The 24,826-nt window shown below is 47.7% G+C and overlaps 1 protein-coding gene across 14 annotated transcripts in view; it reads right to left on the reverse strand.

Annotated features, from left to right (window-relative positions):
- Positions 1-24,826, reverse strand: part of LOC144509438 (proto-oncogene tyrosine-protein kinase Yrk-like) — a 315,669-nt gene that overhangs the window by 42,785 nt on the left and 248,058 nt on the right. For all 14 annotated transcript variants that reach the window (XM_078238329.1, XM_078238330.1, XM_078238325.1 and 11 more), the window contains 2 exons: positions 19,721-19,981; positions 8,264-8,363 (listed from right to left, as the gene is read on the reverse strand). In XM_078238329.1, the coding sequence (XP_078094455.1) occupies positions 8,264-8,363; positions 19,721-19,970 (350 nt within the window). In that variant the 5' untranslated portion in view covers positions 19,971-19,981. The remainder of the gene's footprint in view (positions 1-8,263; positions 8,364-19,720; positions 19,982-24,826) is intronic.

Here is a 24,826-nt window from a genome sequence, read left to right on the forward strand (position 1 = left end):
GGGTGGGGTTCCCCTAATGCGTGGGTTGGTGTGGGGGAAGACTGGCCTGTGACGGGGGCGAGTGCCTGTGACACTGCTGCGTATCCGTGGGGGGAGTTTAACCAGTGCTGAGTGGGGCGCCCTGATCTCTGTGGAGATAGCTCTGTCAGGCCCCGCCAGACTGGCAGCATTAACCACATCCCCCCCGGATTTCATTTTGTCAGAGCGGCTGAAAGTCCGGTCTGAAAACCCGGCTGTGAATCTGGAGAGAGAATTGCCGGTTCAGTCAAAGTCTGACTCTAACAAATCCCGGGAAAATTCCACCCATGAACCTTGCAGAGAATGCAGCATTGATTCACTAGAATTACACCTGGAGCCTAAGGATTAAATTATGAAGCGAAACTACACAAACTAGGATTCTATTCCTGGAATTTGGACGGTTAAGAAAGGATTTAGTCAAAATTTACAAAATATCAAGGGAGACAGATAGGGAGAGAGAGAGACTGGGCGGAATTCTCCCACATTCCCCGCCAGACAGGTTAATGAATTCGGCAGGAGTCCAAGAATCAGTTTCACAACAGCTTCCTCATCTCTCTCCCCTCATTGTTTTATGGTATTAATTATCAATGTCACTGTCATTCATTCACATCTTCCAAATTACACTGGCAAAAATATTCTGGTCTATGAATGCGCTGTACAGAAAGGACTACCCAGTCTGTCTGCATGAACTGCCACTCCTCACAGACCAACTCCCAGAGCACATCCCGGTAGCACCTTTATTAAACAGGTGAGATGGCGGGGAAAAGCAGCAGTGGATTTAACGCTGGGGTTAAATCCCTGGTGGGACCTCCACGGTGTCTAGACAGACAGGTGTATAAAAATCAGACAAATGCTCATCAAAGAACAAAGAACAGTATAGCACAGGAACAAGCCCTTCAGCCCACCAAGTCTGTGCTGACACAGATGCCTCTCTAATCTAATATTTTCTTGCCTCTACGTGGTCCATATCCCTCTATTCGCTGCCTATTCATGTATCTATCCAGATGCCTCTTGAACGCTGTTGTAGAATCTGTTTCCAACACCTCCTCCGGCAGCGCGTTCCAGGCATTCACCACCCTCTGTGTGAAAAACCTGCCCCTTACATCTCTCTTAAACGTTCCCCCCTCTCACTTTGAACCTATGCCCCTGAGTAATTGACCCTTTGACCCTGGGAAAAAGACTCTGATTATCCACTCTATCCAAGCCTGTCATAATCTTGTAAACCTCTATCAGGTTCCCCCCTCATCCTCCGACGATCCAATGAAAACAATCCAAATTTGTTCAACCTTTCTTCATAGTCCATATCCTCCAAACCAGGCAACATCCTGGTAAATCTCTTCTGCACCCTTTCCAGTGCATCAACATCCTTCCGGTAGTGTGACGACCAGAATTGTACACAATACTCCAAATGCGACCTAACCAAAGTCTTATACATCCTCGATGGAACTGTCTTAATAAGAAGAAAATAGATCTCCAGTCCAGACTGGGAATATCCAAAGGAATATCGGTGCTCCCACAGACAATCCAAAAATTGGAAAAACCATAGCAAGCCGAGAGAAACTCGGAGCAACTAAACAGCCGTTAGGATTCCGGCCTGGATTTCACGTTGCGATATTCTATTTTGCTCACTGACTGGGCAGGAGTGATTGCTCCCTCCAGGACTAATCAAACTCCAGGATATAAATCTCGGAATTAGATTGCACTCAAAGAGAAATCAACTATCGCAATGCCAAGAAAATCAGAAACAGATGAAAGCAGTTACTGAGCGGCCTTCAGTCTCGACAAGATTCTGAAACAGCCCAACATTCCCTCTCCAGTCATCCATCACTTCACCAGAGGATTTGCAAGTTTATTCTGAAAACCTAGTCTCAGAGGGTGGCGGATTCTGACAGAAGTTTCACTCGTCCTGGGATATGAGCGGTGTGAGCGTTTAATTGCCCACCCCTAATTACCCTCGTGAAGGTGGTGGCGAGCTGCCGTCTTGAACTGCTCCAATCCATTTGTAAGTAGAGCCACAGTGCTGTTAGGGAGGGAGTTCCAGGAACTTGATCCAGTGACAGCGAAGAAACAGTGACGTATTCCCAAGTCAGGATGGTGAGGGAGAGGAACTCGCCGGTGGTGATGTTGTTTAAACGATCTGTGAAACACTTCATGCTATTTCCTTTACTCCTTTCAAGGACATTAGGGAACAGAGCAGGAACCATGTTATGATCTGCAGAACCAGGCCAAGATTTAGGCAAAGCCATATGCAATGTCCTTTATGAATTAACTCTGCTTTTCCAGTTATTACTCATAAAATGGATAAATTTCTGAGAATGTATAATATGAATCAGAGAAAATGAGGCTAAATGAGAATAGAGATGGAAACTGGAGGCTAAGAAAGTCAGCTGGAATGTATCCCTTTTATTTCTGATTGAACCAGCATCTATCTCCCACTCCTCACAACACTTTGCTCCCAGCTCAATGAACCGCGTCAATTTAATTCATTTTGCTTCAAAACTCTCTCCACCTGGCCTTCCCGTAACTTTACACAATCCACCTCTGACTCTTCCCGTTCTTTCCTGGACTTTTGTTTTTCTATTTTCAGTTGCATAGTCAGATACTGAAAAGTTGTGAACAAAGCAGGGTAGTTGTGATGGGTGATTTTAACTTCCCCCATATTGACTGGGACTCCCTTACAGCCAGGGGCTCGGATGGAGAGCAGTTTGTCAGATGTGTCCAGGAGGGCTTTTTGATACAGTGTGTTGACAATCCAACCAGGGAGGCGGCCGTACTAGACTTGGTCTTGGGGAATGAGCCAGGCCAGGTGATCGATGTTTCAGTGGGGGAGCATTTTGGGTTTAGCGACCATAATTCCATAAGATTTCGGGTAGTCATGGATAAGGACAGGAGTGGCCCCCGGGTGAGGGTGCTGAATTGGGTGAGGGCCAATTACATCCACATTAGACAGGAACTGGGGAATGTGGATTGGGAGCGGATATTTGAGGGCAAATCCACATCTGACATGTGGGAGGCTTTTAAATCCCAGCTGATTGAAGTGCAGGACAGACATGTCCCCGCAAAAATGAAGCATAGAAATGGCAGGATTCGGGAACCATGGATGACAAGGGAAACTATAAGCTTAATCAAAAGGAAAAAAGAAGCATATGATGGATGTGGACATCTAAAAACTGACGAAGCCCTTGAGGAATATTGTAAAATACGAAGCAACTTAAACGTAGAATTAGGAGGGCCAAAAGTGGCCATGAAATGTCTTCAGCAAACAGGGTCAAGGAGATCCCAAGGCTTTTTATGCATATATTAGGAGAAAGAGGGTAGTAAGAGAAAGAGTAGGCCCACTCAAGGATAATGGAGGGAAGTTATGCGTGGAACCACAGGAAGTGGGTGAAATCCTTAATGAGTACTTTGTATCGGTATTCACCAAGGAGAAGGACAGGACAGATGTTTAGTCTGTTCATTCAGTGCCCAATCTGCTATTTGTGGGTTTATTTATCTACTTCAACATTACAGTTTCTTTGAGGTGTCCTGAATCCAAATGTTACTGATTAAAAGGTGCTGGAGTTGTTGTGACATCCCAGTGTTCGTTTCCAATTAGTTCCGTACAAACAGAACTTTGACAACAGAATTTGTCACTCAAAGATTTTTGTTCCCTTGAAGTTGCTGGAAATGTTCGCAGATGTCAGTGCGGCCCTGGACAGTGCGGCCCTGGACAGTGCGGCCTGGACAGTGCGGCCCTGGACAGTGCGGCCCTGGACAGTGCGGCCCTGGACAGTGCGGCCCTGGACAGTGCGGCCCTGGACAGTGCGGCCCTGGACAGTGCGGCCCTGGACAGTGCGGCCCTGGACAGTGCGGCCTGGACAGTGCGGCCCTGGACAGTGCGGCCCTGGACAGTGCGGCCCTGGACAGTGCGGCCCTGGACAGTGCGGCCCTGGACAGTGCGGCCCTGGACAGTGCGGCCCTGGACAGTGCGGCCCTGGACAGTGCGGCCTGGACAGTGCGGCCCTGGACAGTGCGGCCCTGGACAGTGCGGCCCTGGACAGTGCGGCCCTGGACAGTGCGGCCTGGACAGTGCGGCCCTGGACAGTGCGGCCCTGGACAGTGCGGCCCTGGACAGTGCGGCCCTGGACAGTGCGGCCCTGGACAGTGCGGCCCTGGACAGTGCGGCCCTGGACAGTGCGGCCCTGGACAGTGCGGCCTGGACAGTGCGGCCCTGGACAGTGCGGCCCTGGACAGTGCGGCCCTGGACAGTGCGGCCCTGGACAGTGCGGCCCTGGACAGTGCGGCCCTGGACAGTGCGGCCCTGGACAGTGCGGCCCTGGACAGTGCGGCCTGGACAGTGCGGCCCTGGACAGTGCGGCCCTGGACAGTGCGGCCCTGGACAGTGCGGCCCTGGACAGTGCGGCCTGGACAGTGCGGCCCTGGACAGTGCGGCCCTGGACAGTGCGGCCCTGGACAGTGCGGCCTGGACAGTGCGGCCCTGGACAGTGCGGCCCTGGACAGTGCGGCCCTGGACAGTGCGGCCTGGACAGTGCGGCCTGGACAGTGCGGCCCTGGACAGTGCGGCCCTGGACAGTGCGGCCCTGGACAGTGCGGCCCTGGACAGTGCGGCCCTGGACAGTGCGGCCCTGGACAGTGCGGCCTGGACAGTGCGGCCCTGGACAGTGCGGCCTGGACAGTGCGGCCTGGACAGTGCGGCCCTGGACAGTGCGGCCTGGACAGTGCGGCCCTGGACAGTGCGGCCCTGGACAGTGCGGCCCTGGACAGTGCGGCCCTGGACAGTGCGGCCCTGGACAGTGCGGCCCTGGACAGTGCGGCCCTGGACAGTGCGGCCCTGGACAGTGCGGCCCTGGACAGTGCGGCCCTGGACAGTGCGGCCCTGGACAGTGCGGCCCTGGACAGTGCGGCCCTGGACAGTGCGGCCCTGGACAGTGCGGCCTGGACAGTGCGGCCCTGGACAGTGCGGCCCTGGACAGTGCGGCCCTGGACAGTGCGGCCCTGGACAGTGCGGCCTGGACAGTGCGGCCCTGGACAGTGCGGCCCTGGACAGTGCGGCCTGGACAGTGCGGCCCTGGACAGTGCGGCCCTGGACAGTGCGGCCCTGGACAGTGCGGCCCTGGACAGTGCGGCCCTGGACAGTGCGGCCTGGACAGTGCGGCCCTGGACAGTGCGGCCCTGGACAGTGCGGCCTGGACAGTGCGGCCCTGGACAGTGCGGCCTGGACAGTGCGGCCTGGACAGTGCGGCCTGGACAGTGCGGCCCTGGACAGTGCGGCCCTGGACAGTGCGGCCCTGGACAGTGCGGCCCTGGACAGTGCGGCCCTGGACAGTGCGGCCCTGGACAGTGCGGCCCTGGACAGTGCGGCCCTGGACAGTGCGGCCCTGGACAGTGCGGCCCTGGACAGTGCGGCAACTGGCACCTCAGAGGAGTAACAGCCAATTTCCATAACCAATGAGAATGAATGAGAAAAAAACAGAGGCTGAGAGAAGGTGAATTAAAGTCAATTCAGGTGGAGAAAGAGAATTAAAGTTTAAGTTTAAGCTTATTTATTGTTAGTCACAAACAGGCTTACATTAACACTGCAGTGAAGTTACTGTGAAAATCCCCTACCCGCCACACTCCGGCACCTGTTTGGGTACACTGAGGGAGAATTTAGCACGGCCAATGTAAACTGGAGCACCCGGAGGAAACCCACGCAGAAACGGGGAGAACGTGCAGACTCCGCCCAGAATTCCAAGAATCGAACCCGGGTCCCTGGCGCTGTGAGGCAGCAACGCTAACCACTGTGCCACCGTGCAAGCGGAGAGAAAGATTGGATTGAGAGAGAGAAAAAAGGTACAGTGGGGTAAAGTGAGAAAAAAACAATTCTGACACTATTAAATTTTTCAACAGCAATTCACAAGCACAAAGACTGAGACATCACAGTTATTATTGTTCATTTCCTGGGCCAGAGTGGTTGAGTGTCAAGCATCAACAATTATTACATCATTAAAAGGGCACTTGCACATTTATTTACTCAGCGTCACTTGCTGTGATGAGTTTAATGTGTAATTAATATGCAAATAGGGGATTTTCGCAGTAACTTTATTGCAGCGTTAATGTAAGCTGACTCGTGACACTAATAAATAAATGAAGAAATAAAATAAATATGTTCAGCAACTCCATGAAGTTCACAGTGCGATTGAGGGCAAGGTGTCTTTCTTTGAAAAGCTAACAGGGAGAATGGAGCAAGTTGCCTGGTAACTTCTGGCGATTTGCAATTTATGGGGTATTTCCTCCTTGCAGCATGTTTCTAGATGGTTCTAGGTCCTTGCAGCATGTTTCTAGATGATTCTAGGTCCTTGTAGCATGTTTCTAGATGGTTCTAGGTCCTTGCAGCATGTTTCTAGATGATTCTAGGTCCTTGCAGCATGTTTCTAGGTGATTCTAGGTCCTTGCAGCATGTTTCTAGATGATTCTAGGTCCTTGCAGCATGTTTCTAGATGGTTCTAGGTCCTTGCAGCATGTTTCTAGATGATTCTAGGTCCTTGCAGCATGTTTCTAGGTGATTCTAAGTCCTTGCAGCATGTTTCTAGATGATTCTAGGTCCTTGAGGTATGTTTCTAGGTGATTCTAGGTCCTTGCAGCATGTTTCTAGGTGATTCTAGGTCCTTGCAGTATGTTTCTAGGTGATTCTAGGTCCTTGCAGCATGTTTCTAGGTGATTCTAGGTCCTTGCAGCATGTTTCTAGATGATTCTAGGTCCTTGCAGCATGTTTCTCGATGATTCTAGATCCTTGCAGCATGTTTCTAGGTGATTCTAGGTCCTTGCAGCATGTTTCTAGGTGATTCTAGGTCCTTGCAGCATGTTTCTAGGTGATTCTAGGTCCTTGCAGTATGTTTCTAGGTGATTCTAGGTCCTTGCAGCATGTTTCTAGGTGATTCTAGGTCCTTGCAGCATGTTTCTAGATGATTCTAGGTCCTTGCAGCATGTTTCTAGGTGATTCTAGGTCCTTGCAGCATGTTTCCCGATGATTCTAGATCCTTGCAGCATGTTTCTAGGTGATTCTAGGTCCTTGCAGCATGTTTCTCGATGATTCTAGGTCCTTGCAGCATGTTTCTAGGTGATTCTAGGTCCTTGCAGCATGTTTCTAGGTGATTCTAGGTCCTTGCAGCATGTTTCTCGATGATTCTAGGTCCTTGCAGCATGTTTCTAGGTGATTCTAGGTCCTTGCAGCATGTTTCTAGGTGATTTGACATTTATACGGTGCGCTGTTCACACGCTCTTTGTTATTCTCCCAGCAGGATCTGGGCTCTCAGATGTTTCTGTTCCATCCTTGGAGAGAATGAAGTGAAGCCACCAGGGGGCAGCAAAAGCCCACATTCTCATTGGTTTATTATGCAGCCTTATGATTCTGAGAAATGGAGACATTGCTAAAATCATTAATGTTTAGAAAGTGGATTCAATGTGAAAATCGGAAGAGAAATTCGATTTATTTGCTGCAGAAGTTGGTGCAAAGAGCAACACAACGTGGAGACGAAAGCAACCTAACCTTTGCTATTAGCCACCTGCTTTGCTATTTGCTTCCTGGTCTGTACCAAGGTGCTAGGATCCACAGACTGATTCGTGACAAACACAGCATCATTGTGAATCCTGTCTTTATATTTCATGAGATTCAATGAAATACAGAAGAAGTATTCGCTTTTAGCCTGTTCTAGTAAAGCCCACGACTCTGGGATTCCAGAACAGCGCTAATCAAATTAAAGTAACACATTTCAGACAATGACCAAATTAGAACCCAGCAGAATGTCCATGGTGTTACAATCACAAAACTCCAGCCTGACAGATTCCTCCATCTCCCCCCAAAAATACAAAATTATAACGTTATCGGTGGAATTCCCCTCCTTGCCCACGATTGGGATTCTCCAGTCCCGCTGTGAATGGAGTTGTGGCGGAAAACCTACTTCTCCGTTCTCGCTGGCAGCGGGACGGGAACAAGCGAGATCGGAGAATTCCGCCCTCTGTGGTCAAAGCCAAAATCTCATCCCCGTCAGTCATCCCAGTGCCGTGTCAACATCAAAGCAGTGGTTAATCCTGATGTAAACTGCCTCTCCTCACTGACTACTCTGCAGTTAGTCAGTAACACGTTACTGTAGGCTCTCTGCTTCGTGGTGTGATTGTGGGAACTGTGCACACACTGGGAGCCATTTGACCTGTGTGTTTTGAGTATGTGTCAGCATCGACAACCAACCTTGCCTCCAGTACTTACGAGCTATTAATTACGTGGAACTTCTCTCCTTTCCTGAAGGTCAGGTCATCCTCTGTCCTGGCATCATAATCATACAGAGCGATGAACAGGGTCACACCTCCTGATTCAAACACAAAATACAATCAGCAAAATGGGACAGGAATCCATTCCTGCAGATTTCAGTGTACATTAAACCCTCCACATTCACTGAGAGTGGAAACTGAGGGAAGATTCATTTTATGGCCAAACTGTCGGAAACATTTTCTTCATAAACAGATTTATTATTTTGCTTCTTCCCCGTTTTCCAATAAAAGTGGCTGTCGTGAATCTTGTTCACAAGTGCTTGAATGCAGAATAAATTGTTCAAAATGTCCTCCAATAGCGGGACTCTTCTTCCGAATGGGCCACTACATAGAAACATAGAAGATAGGAGCAGGAGGAGGCCATTTGGCCCTTCGAACCTGCTCCGCCATTCATTACAATCATGACTGATCGTCCAACTCAATAGCCTAATCCTGCTTACTCCCCATAACCTTTCATCCCATTCGCCCCAAGTGCTATATCCAGCCGCCTCTTGAATACATTCAATGTTTTGGCATCAAACTACTTCCTGTGGTAATGAATTCCACAGGCTCACCACTCTTCAGGTGAAAAAATGTCTCCTCATCTCCATCCTAAATGGTCTACCCCGAATCCTCAAACTGTGACCCCTGGTTCTGGACTCCCCCCACCATCGGGAACATCCTTCCTGCATCTACCCTGTCTCGTCCTGTTAGAATTTTATAAGTCTCTATGAGATCCCCCCTCATTCGTCTGAACTCCAGTGAAAACAATCCTAACCTAGTCAATCTCTCCTCAAAGAACAAAGAACAGTACAGCACAGGAAACAGGCCCTTCGGCCCTCCAAGCCTGTGCCGTTCCTTGGTCCAACTAGACCAATCGTTTGTATCCCTCCATTCCCAGGCTGCTCAGGTGACTATTCAGGTAAGTCTTAAACGATGTCAGCGTGCCTGCCTCCACCACCCTACTTGGCAGCGCATTCCAGGCCCCCACCACCCTCTGTGTAAAAAACGTCCCTCTGATATCTGAGTTATACTTCGCCCCTCTCACCTTGAGCCCGTGACCCTTCGTGATCGTCACCTCCGACCTGGGAAAAAGCTTCCCACTGTTCACCCTATCTATCCCCTTCATAATCTTGTACACCTCTATTAGATCTCCCCTCATTCTCTGTCTTTCCAGGGAGAACAACCCCAGTTTACCCAATCTCTCCTCATAGCTAAGACCCTCCATACCAGGCAACATCCTGGTAAACCTTCTCTGCACTCTTTCTAACGCCTCCACGTCCTTCTGGTAGTGCGGCGACCAGAACTGGACGCAGTACTCCAAATGTGGCCTAACCAGCGTTCTATACAGCTGCATCATCAGACTCCAGCTTTTATACTCTATACCCCGTCCTATAAAGGCAAGCATACCATATGCCTTCTTCACCACCTTCTCCACCTGTGTTGCCACCTTCAAGGATTTGTGGACTTGCACACCTAGGTCCCTCTGTGTTTCTATACTCCTGATGACTCTGCCATTTATTGTATAACTCCTCCCTACATTATTTCTTCCAAAATGCATCACTTCGCATTTATCCGGATTAAACTCCATCTGCCACCTCTCCGCCCAATTTTCCAGCCTATCTATATCCTGCTGTATTGCCCGACAATGCTCTTCGCTATCCGCAAGTCCAGCCATCTTCGTGTCATCCGCAAACTTGCTGATTACACCAGTTACACCTTCTTCCAAATCATTTATATATATCACAAATAGCAGAGGTCCCAGTACAGAGCCCTGCGGAACACCACTGGTCACAGACCTCCAGCCAGAAAAAGACCCTTCGACCACTACCCTCTGTCTCCTATGGCCAAGCCAGTTCTCCACCCATCTAGCCACTTCTCCTTGTATCCCATGAGCCTTAACCTTCTTAACCAACCTGCCATGTGGGACTTTGTCAAATGCCTTACTGAAATCCATATAGACAACAATTCTGTCCTCATACATCAGTCCCACCATCCCCGGAATCAGTCTGGTATATACCAGAATCTCCGCACTCCTCTAATTCTGCCTACTTGACATCCCCTGATTCCCATCGCTCCATCACTGGCAGTCGCGCCTTCAGCTGCCAGGGTCCTGAGCAGTGGAATTCTCTCCCTACACTGAGGATGGAGAGGATCACTTGCTCCTTATGACTGTCCGCTCGGTGACAATGTTTATTGGATAACCCTCCTTGAAGCATCTTGGGATGTTTTACCAAATTAACAACGCTATATAAATACAATTTGTTGTTGTTGATTACCTAAATGAACAAGGCCCAGTTCCCTTGGGCTGGACACATTGTTAAGATGGATGGAGTTGCTAAATCAGGTGAATGGCTGAAAAGGGCAGGTCGGGTAACAAGGACACTTTGATGATTCATGGCTCTAATTATGAGGATACGGTCGTATTGACGAGCTTTGTGTTCCCATCAACAGAATAAGGAGAAAGTCTAATTGAACTCTTCAAGGTGATTACAGGATTTTTAAAAATTCATTCGTTGGACATGGGCGTCGCTGGCTGGCCAGCATTTATTGCCCATCCCTAGTTGCCCTTGAGAAGGTGGTGGTGAGCTGCCTTCTTGAATCGCTGCAGTCCATGTTCTGTGTGTTAACCCACAATGCCGTTAGGGAAGGAATTCCAGGATTTTGACCCAGCGACTGCGAAGGAACGGTGATATATTTCTAAGTCAGGATGATGAGTGGCTTGGAGGGGAACTTGCAGGTGGTGGTGTTCCCATGTATCTGCTGCCCTTGTCCTTCTAGATAGAAGTGGTCATGGGTTTGGAAGGTGCTGTCTAAGGATCTTTGGTGAATTGCTGCAGTGCATCTTGTAGATAGTACACACTGCTGCTCCTGAGCGTCGGTGGTGGAGGGAGTGGATGTTTGTGGATGTGGTGCCAATCAAGCGGGGCTGCTTTTTCCTGGATGGTGTCAAGCTTCTTGAGTGTTGTTGGAGCTGCACCCATCCAGGCAAGTGGGGAGTATTCCATCACACTCCTGACTTGTGCCTTGTAGATGGTGGACAGGGTTTGGGGAGTCAGGAGGTGTGAGTTACTCACTGCAGTATTCCTAACCTCTGACCTGCTCTTGTAGCCACTGTGTTTGTGTGGCGAGGGGGCAAGGAGATAAAATTGTGTCCTCTGGTGGAAGAATCAGAAGGAAGAGACCAAATATTGGCCAGAATTCTCTGGATTCTCATGCCCCGCTACTACTTCCAAATGCGTTCAGCCAAATCTCCGTACACTGCAGCAGGACTGGAGAATCCCAGCCGCGAGCGAGATTGGAGACCCTGGCCCATTAAATCTCTAGCTAGGTTGTTTAAGGCTGATATCAGGAAGTAGTTCTTCATTCAAAGAGTCAGGGAAATCTGGAACTATCTCCTGCCAAAAATCTGCTAAGCCTGGAGGGCAATTAGGAATTTCAGAACTGAAGTTGTTGAGACTTTAGATGAGTACGGAGTGGGGGTTAAGGGTTATGGAGCCAAGTTGGGGAGATAGAGTTAAGATGCAGATCAGCCATGATCTAACAGAGTAGCAGAACAGGTTCAAGGGGCTGAATGGCCTTCTCCTGATCCTATGAAGGAGTGCAACACAGTCACTGAAACCCTAGCCACTGACAGGCAGAAATAGTGATGATGGAAGGAGAGAAGGGTTTTGGGTTACAGCATCGTGCCAGAGTAAAAGCAAGATGTGAGTGATGGAAGGATTGACAATATCAGAGAATCATAGAGGATTCTCACTAGCCCAGGAATGTAGTTATTGTTGAGGGACAATGTCTGCCATGTACAGATCTGTATAGTCATCAGGATATTTGTCTCTCAAGAGCTTATGCTATTTTCACTGGGCCAAATCTTCTGGAGAGTGGCAATTATCATTGGGTAGGAAGGGTTCCACCAGGATAGGGTGGCAGGAAGGTTGGGTGGGTAGGATCATATCGGATCAGGAATGAGACAAAGGTCGGAGGTCTCAGGGTGTTCGGGGAAGTCAGTTGTGTAATTACCCAGGAGTTAGATATGATTTTCTTTTGCTGTCTAACATTTCCTGGGTAACAGTGAGTCAAAACTATTATGGTCACGTGTATTAGTATAATAGAAAAGTCTTGTTTCTTGCGCGCTATACAGACAAAGCATACCGCTCATAGAGAAGGAAAGGAGAGAGTGCAGAATGTAGTGTTACAGTCATGGCTAGGGTGTAGAGAAAGAGCAGCTTAATACGAGGTAGGTCCTTTCAAAAGTCTGATGGTCATTGTTAGAGAGTTTAAAAGAGTTAGAATGGAGTTTAGAAGCAGAGAACGAGAGTAAAAGACAGAATTAGAGGGTGTGCTGGGCACAGCTTGCAAGAAGTCACCACCCTCTGGCGCCATCTTGGAGCAGGAATTTTGCCGTCCCACATGCCACGGGAATCATGGCGGGAGGTACCCGGACCATGCAAAGGGTCGTTGACTTCGGGTGGGATTTTCCAGTCTTGGGGCGAGCAAGGCCAGAAAATCCTGCCCGGAGACTTTTTCGGAGGGTTCTGGATGCAGGAGAATTACCCATCGGAAGTTGGAACTTCCCAGGCAATTCCCACTGGAACGTCTGAGGGGTCCCCCAGTACATCTTCCAGGGTACTTCTGGTGAATGGCCATCCGGAGACAGAAAGATTTGGGCTGTTGTTGACACAGTATTCAACAACAAGTGAAGTTTCCGGGCCCGCTAGCCTCTCCCACCCTCCCCGCCAGGAGTGGTTCACTCCAGCCGGGTTTCCAGCCTCTCCCCACTAACGGGGAGCTGGTGGCCCAACCCCACTGGAGTGAAGGGAGGCCATGGAGGCACCCCCCCCACCCAGAGGGTCTGGGGTAAGGGGCGGGGGGAGTCGGGGCTAGCCCGGAGACGTGCAGGAGGCCAGCGATCGGAGGGTGGGGGGGTTCTGCAAGCCAGCGATCGAATTGGTCAGTGATTGGGAGGCCAGCATTGAGGGGGCTACTGTGCATGCGCCAATCCCCGCTCTGACAGTGGTGGTGAGACACTTCAAGCGGATGCTTCACAATAGTGTCTAGCCCTTTAACCTCTCGCAGAGCAGTCAGCAGAGCAAAACCGATTGGGAAAATTTGACACATAGGCACGAAATAGGAAGTGAGGTTTGTGGGCAGAACCTGCATCCTGTGTAAGGGTTTTTTTTAATTAAAGGGAAATGTGTTTATAAAAAGATTCTGACCCAAAAACACAGCCATGGATCTCATTCGCTCAACCACAGATTCTAAAACATTTCCCTGCTGGAATTGACAGAGAGAATGGATTGATGCAGTTTTAGCAAATTAGTAACTAATAGAATCTGTAAAAGCGCCAGCAGTTTGATTGGGGCAATGAGGAATTGGATTCTTCATCTTTTCCTGATATTTTTTATTTTGGAAATGCTGCGTTTAGTACGGATTCACAGTTTTTAAAATCCAGCAGTTTAGTGATGGGAAATGGCACTGACAGTCTGTAACAAAACAAATATTGCAAAGATTAAATATACTGAAACTTCCAGAACTCCTGTGATTACTATATAGAGGGTGATGAGAAATGAGTGCATGTGTATGTATTCTCAGCTTGTCCCACAGCTCATTCACTCACGGATATAGGTAATGGAGAACGGTTAAATTCACATTCCAAATATCAATCCCCAATGAACCCGCAGACAGTCATTGCAGCTAATTCAGGTAACAAAAACTGCCAGAGAATGAATTGGGAAGAGTCAGAGAGTCATAGAGGTTTACAGCCTGGAAACAGACCCTTCAGCCCAACTTGTCCATGCTGCTCTTTTTTTTAAACCCCTAAATTAATTCCAATTGCCCACATTTGGCCCATATCCCTCTCTACACACCTTACCCATGTAACGATCGAAACACTTTTTAAAAGACAAAATTGTACCCGCCTCTACTACTACCTCTGGCAGCTTGTTCCAGACACTCACCACCCTCTGTGTGAAACAATTGCCCCTCTGGACTCTTTTGTATCTTTCCCCTCTCACCTTAAATCTATGCCCTCTAGTTTTAGACTCCCCTACCTTTGGGAAAAGCATGGATAGAAGATTGGTTAACTTACAGAAAGCAAAGAGTAGGAGTAAATGGGTGTTTTTCTCGTTGGCGATCAGTGACTAGTGGTGTGCCTCAGGGATCAGTGTTGGGACCGCAATTGTTTACGATTTACATCGATGATTTGGAGTTGGGGACCAAGTGTAGTGTGTCAAAATTCACAGATGACACTAAGATGAGTGGCAGGGCAAAGTGTGCAGAGGACGCTGAAAGTCTGCAAAGAGATATAGATAGTCTAAGTGAGTGGGCAAGGGTCTGGCAGATGGAGTACAATGTTGGTAAATGTAAGGTCATCCATTTTGGTCGGAATAACAGCAAAATGGACTATTATTTAAATGATAAAAAATTGCAGCATGCTGCTGTGCAGAGGGACCTGGGTGTCCTTGTGCAGGAATCTCAAGGAGCTGGTTTGCAGGTGCAACAGGTAATTAAGGAAGCAAATTGAAGTTTGTCCTTCATTGCTAGAGGGATGGAGTTTAAAAACAGCGAGATTATGTTGCAGCTGTATAAGGTGCTGGTGAGGCCACACCTGGAGTACTGTGTACAGTTTTGGTCTCCTTACTTGAGGAAGGATATACTGGCACTGGAAGGGGTGCAGAGGAGATTCACTAGGTTGATTCCGGAGTTGAGAGGGTTGCCTTATGAGGAGAGACTGAGTAGACTGGGGCTATACTCATTGGAATTCAGAAGAATGAGGGGAGATCGTATAGAAACATTTAAGATTATGAAAGGAATAAATAAGATAGAAGAAGGGAAGTTGTTTCCACAGGCGGGCGAAACGAGAACTAGGGGGCATAGCCTCAAAATAAGGGGAAGCAGATTTAGGACTGAGTTGAGGAGGAACTTCTTCACACAAAGGGTTGTGAATCTGTGAAATTCCCTGCCCAGTGAAGCAGTTGAATGTTTTTAAGGCAAGGATAGACAAATTTTTGAACTGCAAAGAAATTAAGGGTTATGGTGAGCGGGCGGGTAGGTGGAGCTGAGTCCACAAAAAGACAGCCATGATCTTATTGAATGGCAGAGCAGGTTCGAGGGGCCAGATGGCTCCTAGTTCTTATGTTCTTATTGACTATATAGCTGATCTATGCCCCTCATTATTTAAGGTCACCCCTAAGCCTCCTACACTCCAGGGAAAAAAGACCCAGTCTATCCAACCTCATCTTTATAACTCAAACCATCAAGTCCCGGTAGCATTCGAGTAAATCTTTTCTGCACTCTTTCTAGTTTAATAATATCCTTTCTATAATAGGGTGACCAGAACTGTACACAGTATTCCAAGTGTGTCCTTACCAATGTCTTATACAACTTCAACAAGACGTCCAAACTCCTGTATTCAATGTTCTGACCAAGTGTGCCGAATGCCTTCTTCACCACTCTGTCCACCTGTGACTCCACTTTCAAGGAGCTATGAACATGTACCCCTCGATCTCTTTGTTCTGTAACTCTCCCCAACGCCCTACCATTAACTGAGTAAGTCCTGCCCTGGTTCAATCTACCAAAATGCATCACCTCGCATTTATCTAAATTAAACTCCATCTGCCATTCGTCAGCCCACTGGCCCAATTGATCAAGATCCCGTTGCAATTGGAGATAACCTTCTTCACTGTCCACTATGTCACCAATCTTGGTGTCATCTGCAAACTTACTAACCATGCCTCTTTTATGTCCTCTGTCATCAAGCCAATTTTGTATTCATTTGGCTATCTCACCCTGAATCCTGTGAGATTTAACCTCATACAACAACCTACCATGCAGTACCTTGTCAAAGGCCTTGCTAAAGTCCATGTAGACAACATCAACTGCACTGCCCTCATCTACCTTAGTCATGAGGAGAATTAGCATCTAGTGCAGCTTCTCGTAGCAATGGGAGAGTTGACATGGTTTAAATTTAAAGTTTATTTATTTGTGTTACAAAACGGCTTACATTAGCACCGCAATGAAGTTATCGTGAAAATCCTTGAGTCGCCACACTCCGGTGCCTGTTTGGGTACACTGAGGAAGAATTTAGCATGGCCAATGCACCTAACCAGCATATCTTTCGGACTGTGGGAGGAAACCGGAACATCCGGAGGAAACCCACGCAGACACGGGGAGAAGGTGCAACCTCCGCACAGTCACCCAAGCTGGGAATCGAACCCAGGTCCTGGCATTGTGAAGTGTGAGTTTAATGGAGGGTTTTAAAGGGGCATGGAGGGGCTGGGGGAGGGGGATTCAAGAATAGAGAATGGTATTGCCCCAACTGCTGATGAGACAGAGCAACTGAGAGTTTTGGGAGAAGGGTTTGGGGTGGATTAGAAAAGGAGGGAGGGTGACTCAGTGTAAACACAGGGATGAGAATTTGAACTTTGAGGCTTTGACTATCAGGTTTGTAGCCCAGCAGGCTGGTGGTTTTGTATGATCAAAGCTTTACTGACAGTGGAGCTGTGAGGAAAGTGTTGGAATAGTCAGGTCCACAGGAAGCAGAGGAAGAGACGAAGGTTCAGCAGCAGGTTATCTGTCTCTGCGTCTGGCTGAGCACATGTTTACCCCGTGGCAGGAGGCAATGACATGTGATGGAGCCAGAGAAACAAAGACAGTAGGATTTGCATTTATATAGCACCTTCCATGATGTCAGGACATCCCACAGCACCTGACAGCCAACAAAGTATTTTTGAAATGCTACTGTTGTGACGGAGGAGACGCAGCATGAACTTGTGCACAGCAAGATCCAACAGTAACTATGTGATAAAGACAAGCTCATTTGTTTGTGCTGCTGATTGATGGAAGAATGCTGGTCAGGACACAGGGGATAATTCACCTGCGCTTCTCGAGATTTATCCTGTAAGAGTGAGGGGTTTGTGTAATTGACCAAAGTGTCAAAGACAAAAAGACAAAGGGAATGTAAATGGTGGTGATAATGGTTGAGAATAGTGTCCAGAATACTTTAATATCCACTCAAAAGCGCAGACAGGGCCTCAGTTCATTGTCTTATCTAAAGGATAAAATAATGAACAGGGGCAGCACGGTGGCACAGTGATCAGCACTGCTGCCTCACAGCGTCAGGGACCCGGATTCAATTCCAGCCTCAGGTCACTGTCTGTGTGGAGTCTGCACATTTTCCCCGTGTCTGCGTGGGTTTCCTCCGGGTGCTCCGGTTTCCTCCCACAGTCCAAAGATGTGCGGGTTAGGTGGATTGCCCATGCTAAGTTGACCCTTAGTCTCAGGGGATTAACGGGTTAATATGTGGGGTTGTGGGAGTGGGGCCTGGGTGGGATTGTGGTCGGTGTAGGATCGATGGGCCGAATGGTCTCCTTCTGTACTGCAGGGATTCTATGACAGTGCAGCACTCCTTCAGTATTGCACCAGGGTGTTGGCCTGGAGTTTTGTGCTGGGGTTTCTGGGGTGAGACTTGAACCCACAATCTTCTGTCTCAAAAGGTAAAAATGTCATCCACTGAGTCACAGCTGACACACGGGGGTTAGAAGATAGCTTGGGGCTGAAAAGAAAGCTGAGGTTTGAACTGGCTGGTTCAACCAATGGAAGTGACTGGATTGGGTGCAAAGGGGCAGAGAGATAATCTTTCCGGTATTCCAAAAGTTTAGCTGGGAGAAATTTCAGCTCATGAAAGCTAGGATGCTGGACAAAAAGACGGACAACACGGAGTGCTGGAGGGAGGTGGTGATGAGGTGGAGTTGGTAATGTCCACATACGGAAGCTGAGTGAAATCAGGGGTTATGGGGAAAAGGCAGGAGAATGGGGATAAGAAAAATATCAGCCATGATCGAATGGCGGAGCAGACTCGATGGGCCGAGTGGCCTAATTCTGCTCCTATGTCTTATGGTCTTAAATATGTAATTGATGTCACTTAGAAGAAGATGAGGAACAGGATGGAGCCAATGGATCAATTCTAGGATTAACAGTAAGGCTCCGTGTGAGGAACCATTGCTGTGGTTCTCTGGTTCTGATTTGATGAGCAAGAATGAAAGAGTTAACATGAAAGTGTTCGTAGGGAAAAGGAGGAATGAGTTCTGAAGCTCGGTCTCGGCAGAGAGATCAAGAAAGTTAGAGGGATGGTCACGGTCACAGATATCATTTTTAGAGCATTGCACAAGGACATTACAGATACAGGAGCTCGAGGGGAGAGGGAGGTTTCAGATGGAGTTGATAGTTTATAAGGACAGACGGATACAGAATAAGTTTTAAGATGAGGAGGAGGAATCAATGTGCAGGAAATCAGGGCAGCATTTCTGTCCCTTCCTGACCTGAGTGGGGATGTCTGACACAGGGTGTGGTCCAGGTGAATTTTCCACCCAACCCTACCCCCTCCATCCCCCCCTCATTTCTGTGGGTTTGGCTGGAAGGATCCAGTTAGACCTGGTCTGGTAAATGATGCCTGCATGAGGTAGGCTCATTTCCCTCACAAAAGCCAGAAGCAGAACTGAAGATGCCATATTAAAATGCTAATTGAAAGATCAGTTGCTATGTGACTATGAGGTAAACACAGTAAGAAGTTTAACAACACCAGGTTAAAGTCCAACAGGTTTATTTGGTAGCAAAAGCCACACGGTTGGCATCTCCACATCATGACTATGAGGTATGCCAGTGAGAGAGTATTCGCACATCACACAGAGGCCTTGACATTTTTGGCCAGACTGACCTGTGACATCTCCCCCTCTCCCAATTGGAGCAGCAAGCTGTCAGATCCACGGGCTTTGTGACCCAGCAGTGTGAGAATTGGTGTGGAGATTGCCCCTAAGATTTGGGGAGAGTGAAGACAAGGCCAGGCAGGCAAGTCCCCATGGAAGCTCAGCAAGAGTGTCTGGACTCACTGCCTGGGAGCTGCAGCTCAAAAATAATTTCTGATCCACAATCTGCAGTTAGATCCAACTAAAGGAAAAATAATCATCCGTTCATTAGATTGAAACTGATAATAAGAGGGAAATTGGGAGCTAAGCACAATTATCGGAAAGACGTTATTAAGGCCCATGAAGGCGAGCGATTTAATAGTTAGCACTTGTCTCTTTTAAGTTTACTCCCACCAAAACAACTCAGAATTGTGTGATGGCCTTTCCTGCAATGACAGGAGATTGCACTGTGAATTCTAAAGCTCGTATAAAACAGAACAATGACAATTCTTCCAACAAGCAAGAATTTTCTTTCTCTCTCCAATGGTTGCCCAGTTTCCCTTAATCACCAACATTTTAACTATAAAGGTACTTGTACCTCTTGTCCAATTATTATTGAGAACACATTCTGCTGGTGAACGGTATTCTAATCTTTAACTTCCCAGCCCTTTTTTTGAAGGCCTGGTCTACAACATTTATTTTGATGCGGAATGAGATTGATGAGCAAAGTATCTAACCTGGCATCCCTCCACTTCTTGTTGGAAGTGAGCTGGTCGGGTAGCCAATGGAGCCACCGAACGGAGTCAGTGCTGTATTTGCGTTGTCATGGTAACTGTTAAAGTCAGGGATCCTTGTAAAGGCTGTAGGCTGGGGCTGATTGGTGGGGTCCGGTCCATAGCGTGGGTTCGTGTTTTGGTTAAAGAACCCGTCCCCATCTTCGGCTTGGGATTTTGTCGATGCCTTCTCTTTGCAATGCACGCAGCCCATTATCTGGAAATCTGTAAGCAAGAAGAAAAGTCATTCATATTAGATTTCAGAATTTGACATGTCAGACAATTCATTTACCTGCCCTTGTTCGCGACCATAACTGATACAAAGGGATTGATCTGTACTCTTGAATATCTTGTGGTTTATTTCTGCTGTGAGGAGGCTCCTTGTGGTTTGCAGACGGGGTTGGTTTGGAGTCAGACACTTTAGGAACATTTAAGCGGTTATTGGATAGGCACATGGAGCACACCAGGATGATAGGGAGTGGGATAGCTTGATCTTGGTTTCAGATAAAGCTCGGCACAACATCATGGGCCGAAGGGCCTGTTCTGTGCTGTACTGTTCTATGTTCTATGTTGGTTTAGCTCAGTTGGCTGGATAGTCGGTTAGTGAGGCAGAGCGATGCCTATCAGCTCACCGGCTAAGCTTAATCATGAAGGCCTCATTTTATCAACCTTGCACCTCGCCTGAGGTGTGGTGATCCTGAGGTTAAATCACCACCAGTTAACTCTCCCCCTCAAAGGGGAGAGCAGCCTATGGTCACCTGGCACTATGGTGACTTTACCTTCACCTACAGACCATGGCACAGGTAAGCTGTGGACAGTTTAGTGGATGGCTCTACAGTCCAGGACTCGATAAACACAGATATCTCAGAGGTTATGGCACTGGAGGAGATTAAAGATCGAGGGAAGGGTAAAGTTATCAACTCTATTTTCCTCGAGAAAGTAATACTTAGGGAGACAGGAAGTGGAAGAACCGATACAATGGATCCTATAATCTGCTTTCAACCACTGGTTCCAAATCAATTCAAAGTTCCTGTTATTCTGCGTGAATTTTGATGTAAACAGAGCACGTTCTATTCCAATTTCTTGTCCAGCTGTTTTATTGTAAATAGGTTGCTGATTACATTGCACTGGACAGAGAAATGTGTTTTCACGCTAATATTTACACTGTCATTTTGGGAACAATGTTTTCAGCATTTTCTTTCTTTCAAATCTATTAATTTTGCATTTTGAGAATTGTGAATAAAAAATGCTACATCGCATGAATCTACCATGGACAACACTTTACAATCTGCAACTAAGAAACAGAAACATAATTTTCCCAAAGTCAGCAAACTATTTTTGTTTCATTAAACTGAAATGATAGCTTCACCTGAGGCGCAGATTGAACTGTGCGGTAAGGAGGGGGATCGCACCAACATCTTATATTACATTCATCGAGGAACCCAATGCAGAATGAGAAATGAATGATTTGCCGATATCTTTGAGTGCTGTCATTATGACTGAAATATTCTGACAGAATCATAATGCTGTGCATCCAAGATTTGAAAATCAAAAGTGCAAAGTCACCACGTTGCCTTGGAGTTTTTTCCTCCCAAGTTCAAGGTTTCCGGCCACCTTGCATTTCTTCTCATCTAGAGGAAGTGTGGGACGTTCCGGGTGGTTTCTTCATGGGCAAAGGGAGTGTATTTCCAGCACAGCAGAGTCGATGATACTGCACCATCAGCCGGCTGGAAATAAACTCCTTTATTCTCCTTAAACTTCCACCGAATCCACTTCACCCAAAACTAACAAGAGACACATTTGTACCAGTCAGACTGATCAAGAGTGAATAGTTGCAAGTGGATGGCCAGGGGTGGGGGAGGGTGTCTGGATGGGTGAGGGCTGGGGGTGGGGGAGGTGCAGAAGTGGGTGTGGATGTGCGGAAGGGTGCGGGGTGGGTGGCAGGGGTGGAGAGGGTGTGTGGAGGGTTCACAATATACGAGAGCTGGGGATCATAAGACCATAAGACATAGGAGCAGAATTAGGCCACTCGGCCCATCGAGTCTGCTCCGCCATTCAATCATGGCTGATATTTTTCTCATCCCCATTCTCCTGCCTTTTTCCCATAACCCCTGATCCCCTTATTAATCAAGAACCTATCTATCTCTGTCTTAAAGACACTCAATGACCTGGCCTTCACAGCCTTCTGCGGCAATGAGTTCCACAGATTCACCACTTGCTGGCTGAAGAAATTCCTCCTCAACTCTGTTTTAAAGGATTGTCCCTTTAGCCTGAGGTTGTGCCCTCTGGTTCTAGTTTTTCCTACTAGTGGAAACATCCTCTCCACGTCCACTCTATCCAGGCCTCGCAGTATCCTGTAAGTTACAATGAGACTCCCCCCTCATCCTTCTAAACTCCAACGAGTACAGATCCAGGGTCCTCAACCGATCCAAATCAATCATTGCGTGAAGGATAAATGATAAAATTGATGAGCAAGAGACCATTAATATCACTCTTATTCACTAACTCAGAGTGGGTTCTACTCCAGAGACCTGAGCTTGAATCAGGATTGAGGCTCCCAGTGTAGCTCGGAGGAAGTGGATAAGACATTAAACCAAGCCCCTGTCTAACTTCTCAGGTGGAAATTATTTCAAAGAGGTTGAGGGGAAGTCTCTTCTGCGCCTATATTTACCCCTCAGTCAACAATCAGCTCATATCAAATTACTGGCCTTTATCACATTGCTGCTCAGAATCATAGAATCCCCACAGTGCAGAAAGAGGCCATTCAGCCCATCGAGCCTGCACCCACAATGATCCCACCCAGGCCCTATCCCTGTAACCCCATATATTTACCCTGCTAATCCCCCTGACACTAATGGACAATTTAGCATGGCCAATCCACTTAACCCACACATCTTTGGACTGTGGGAGGAAACTGGAGCATCCGGAGGAAACCCACGCAGACACGGGGAGAACGTGCAGGCTCCACACGGACAGTGACTCAAGCCGGGAATCGAACCCGGGTCCCTGGCGCTGTGAGGCAGCAGCGCGAACCCACTGGGCCACAGTGCCGCCCATGGGAGTTTGCTGTGCAAAATATGGCTACAACAATTCCTACATTACAACAATGACTTAAGAGGGTTAGAATGTGAAAATCTCTGCCACAAACCAGTGTTGAGCAGAATCTGTATGACTTTCAAAAGGAATTGGATAATTACTTGAAAAGAGTACTTAAGAATAAGGGAATAGTTGCAATGTGAGAGTAGCCTGGATGATATAGAAAGGATATACTGGCACTGGAGGGGTGCAGAGGAGATTCACTAGGTTGATTCTGGAGTTGAGAGGGTTGGCTTATGAGGGGAGACTGAGTAGACTGGGGCTACACTCATTGGAATTCAGAAAAATGAGGGGAGATCTTATCGAAACATATAAGATTATGAAGGGAATAGATAAGATAGAAGCAGGGAAGTTGTTTCCACTGGCGGGTGAAACTAGAACTCGGGGGCATGGCCTCAAAGTAAAGGGAAGCAGATTTAGGACGGAGTTGAGGAGGAACTTCTTCACACAAAGGGTTGTGAATCTGTGGAATTCCCTGTCCAGTGAAGTAGTTGAGGCTACATCATTGAATGTTTTTAAGGCAAGGATAGATAAATTTTTGAACAGTAAAGGAATTAAGGATTATGGTGAATGGGCGGGTAAGTGAAGCTGAGTCCACAAAAAGATCAGCCATGATCTTATTGAATGGCGGAGCAGGCTCGAGGGGCCAGATGCCTCCTCCTGCTCCTAGTTCTTATGTTCTTATATATGTGGATTAATATATGATAGCATGCTTGATGGAACTATTGATTCAATGGCCTCAATAACATCAATGCTGTAAGATTCTACAATTCTACTGAGAAAGTTTGGTTCACTGTATGGAGCTTGGATAGAGTTCATAGAATCATAGATCCGTTACAGTACAGAAGGAGGGCATTTGGCCCATCGAGTCTGTACCCACCACAATCCCACTCAAGCCCTATTCCCATAACCCCACCCATTTACCCTGCTAATCCCCCTGATACTAGGGTCAATTTGCCGTGGCCATTCCACCTAACCCACACATCTTTGGACTGTGGGAGGAAACTGGAGCACGGGGAGAATGTACAAAATCCACACAGACAGTGGCCCGAGGCTGGAATTGAACCCGGGTCCCTGGCGCTGTGAGGCAGCAGTGCTAACCACTGTGTCACCGTGCCATCCCAGAGTTCTCCTTCTGTCAGTGTTGATCATACTGCACATTAATGTACAATGATGCGGTTACTCTGCACTGATGGATATCTGGAAAATGAAGATACTTGGTAGTATGGATGAACAGAGAGATCTTGGTGTCCATGTGCATAGATCCCTGAAAGTTGGCACCCAGGTTGATAGGGTTGTTAAGAAGGCGTACGGTGTGTTAGCTTTTATTGGTAGAGGGATTGAGTTTCGGAGCCAGGAGGTCATGTTGCAGCTGTACAAAACTCTGGTGCGGCCGCACTTGGAGTATTGCGTACAGTTCTGGTCGCCGCATTATAGGAAGGACGTGGAAGCATTGGAAAGGGTGCAGAGGAGATTTACTAGGGTGTTGCCTGGTATGGTAGGTAGGTCTTATGAGGAAAGGCTGAGGGACTTGAGGTTGTTTTCATTAGAGAGAGGAAGGTTAAGAGGTGACTTAATAGAGGCATACAAGATGATCAGAGGATTAGATAGGGTGGATAGTGAGAGCCTTTTTCCTCGGATGGTGATAGCTAGCACGAGGGGACATAGCTTTAAATTGAGGGGTGATAGATATAGGACAGATGTCAGAGGTAGGTTCTTCACTCAGAGAGTAGTAAAGGCGTGGAATGCCCTGCCTGCAACAGTAGTGAACTCGCCAACATTAAGCGCATTTAAATGGTCATTGGATAAACATATGGATGATATTGGAATAGTGTAGGTTCGATGGGCTTTAGATTGGTTTCACTGGTCAGCGCAACATCGAGGGCCGAAGGGCCTGTACTGCGCTGTAATGTTCTATGTTCTATAAAAAAATGAGAGGAAGCAGAAATGTTGAAGTTCCGCTCCGCCTGCACA

Source organism: Mustelus asterias, chromosome 21 (genome assembly GCF_964213995.1).
Source record: "Mustelus asterias chromosome 21, sMusAst1.hap1.1, whole genome shotgun sequence".
In the NCBI taxonomy this organism is placed as follows: Eukaryota; Metazoa; Chordata; class Chondrichthyes; order Carcharhiniformes; family Triakidae; genus Mustelus; species Mustelus asterias.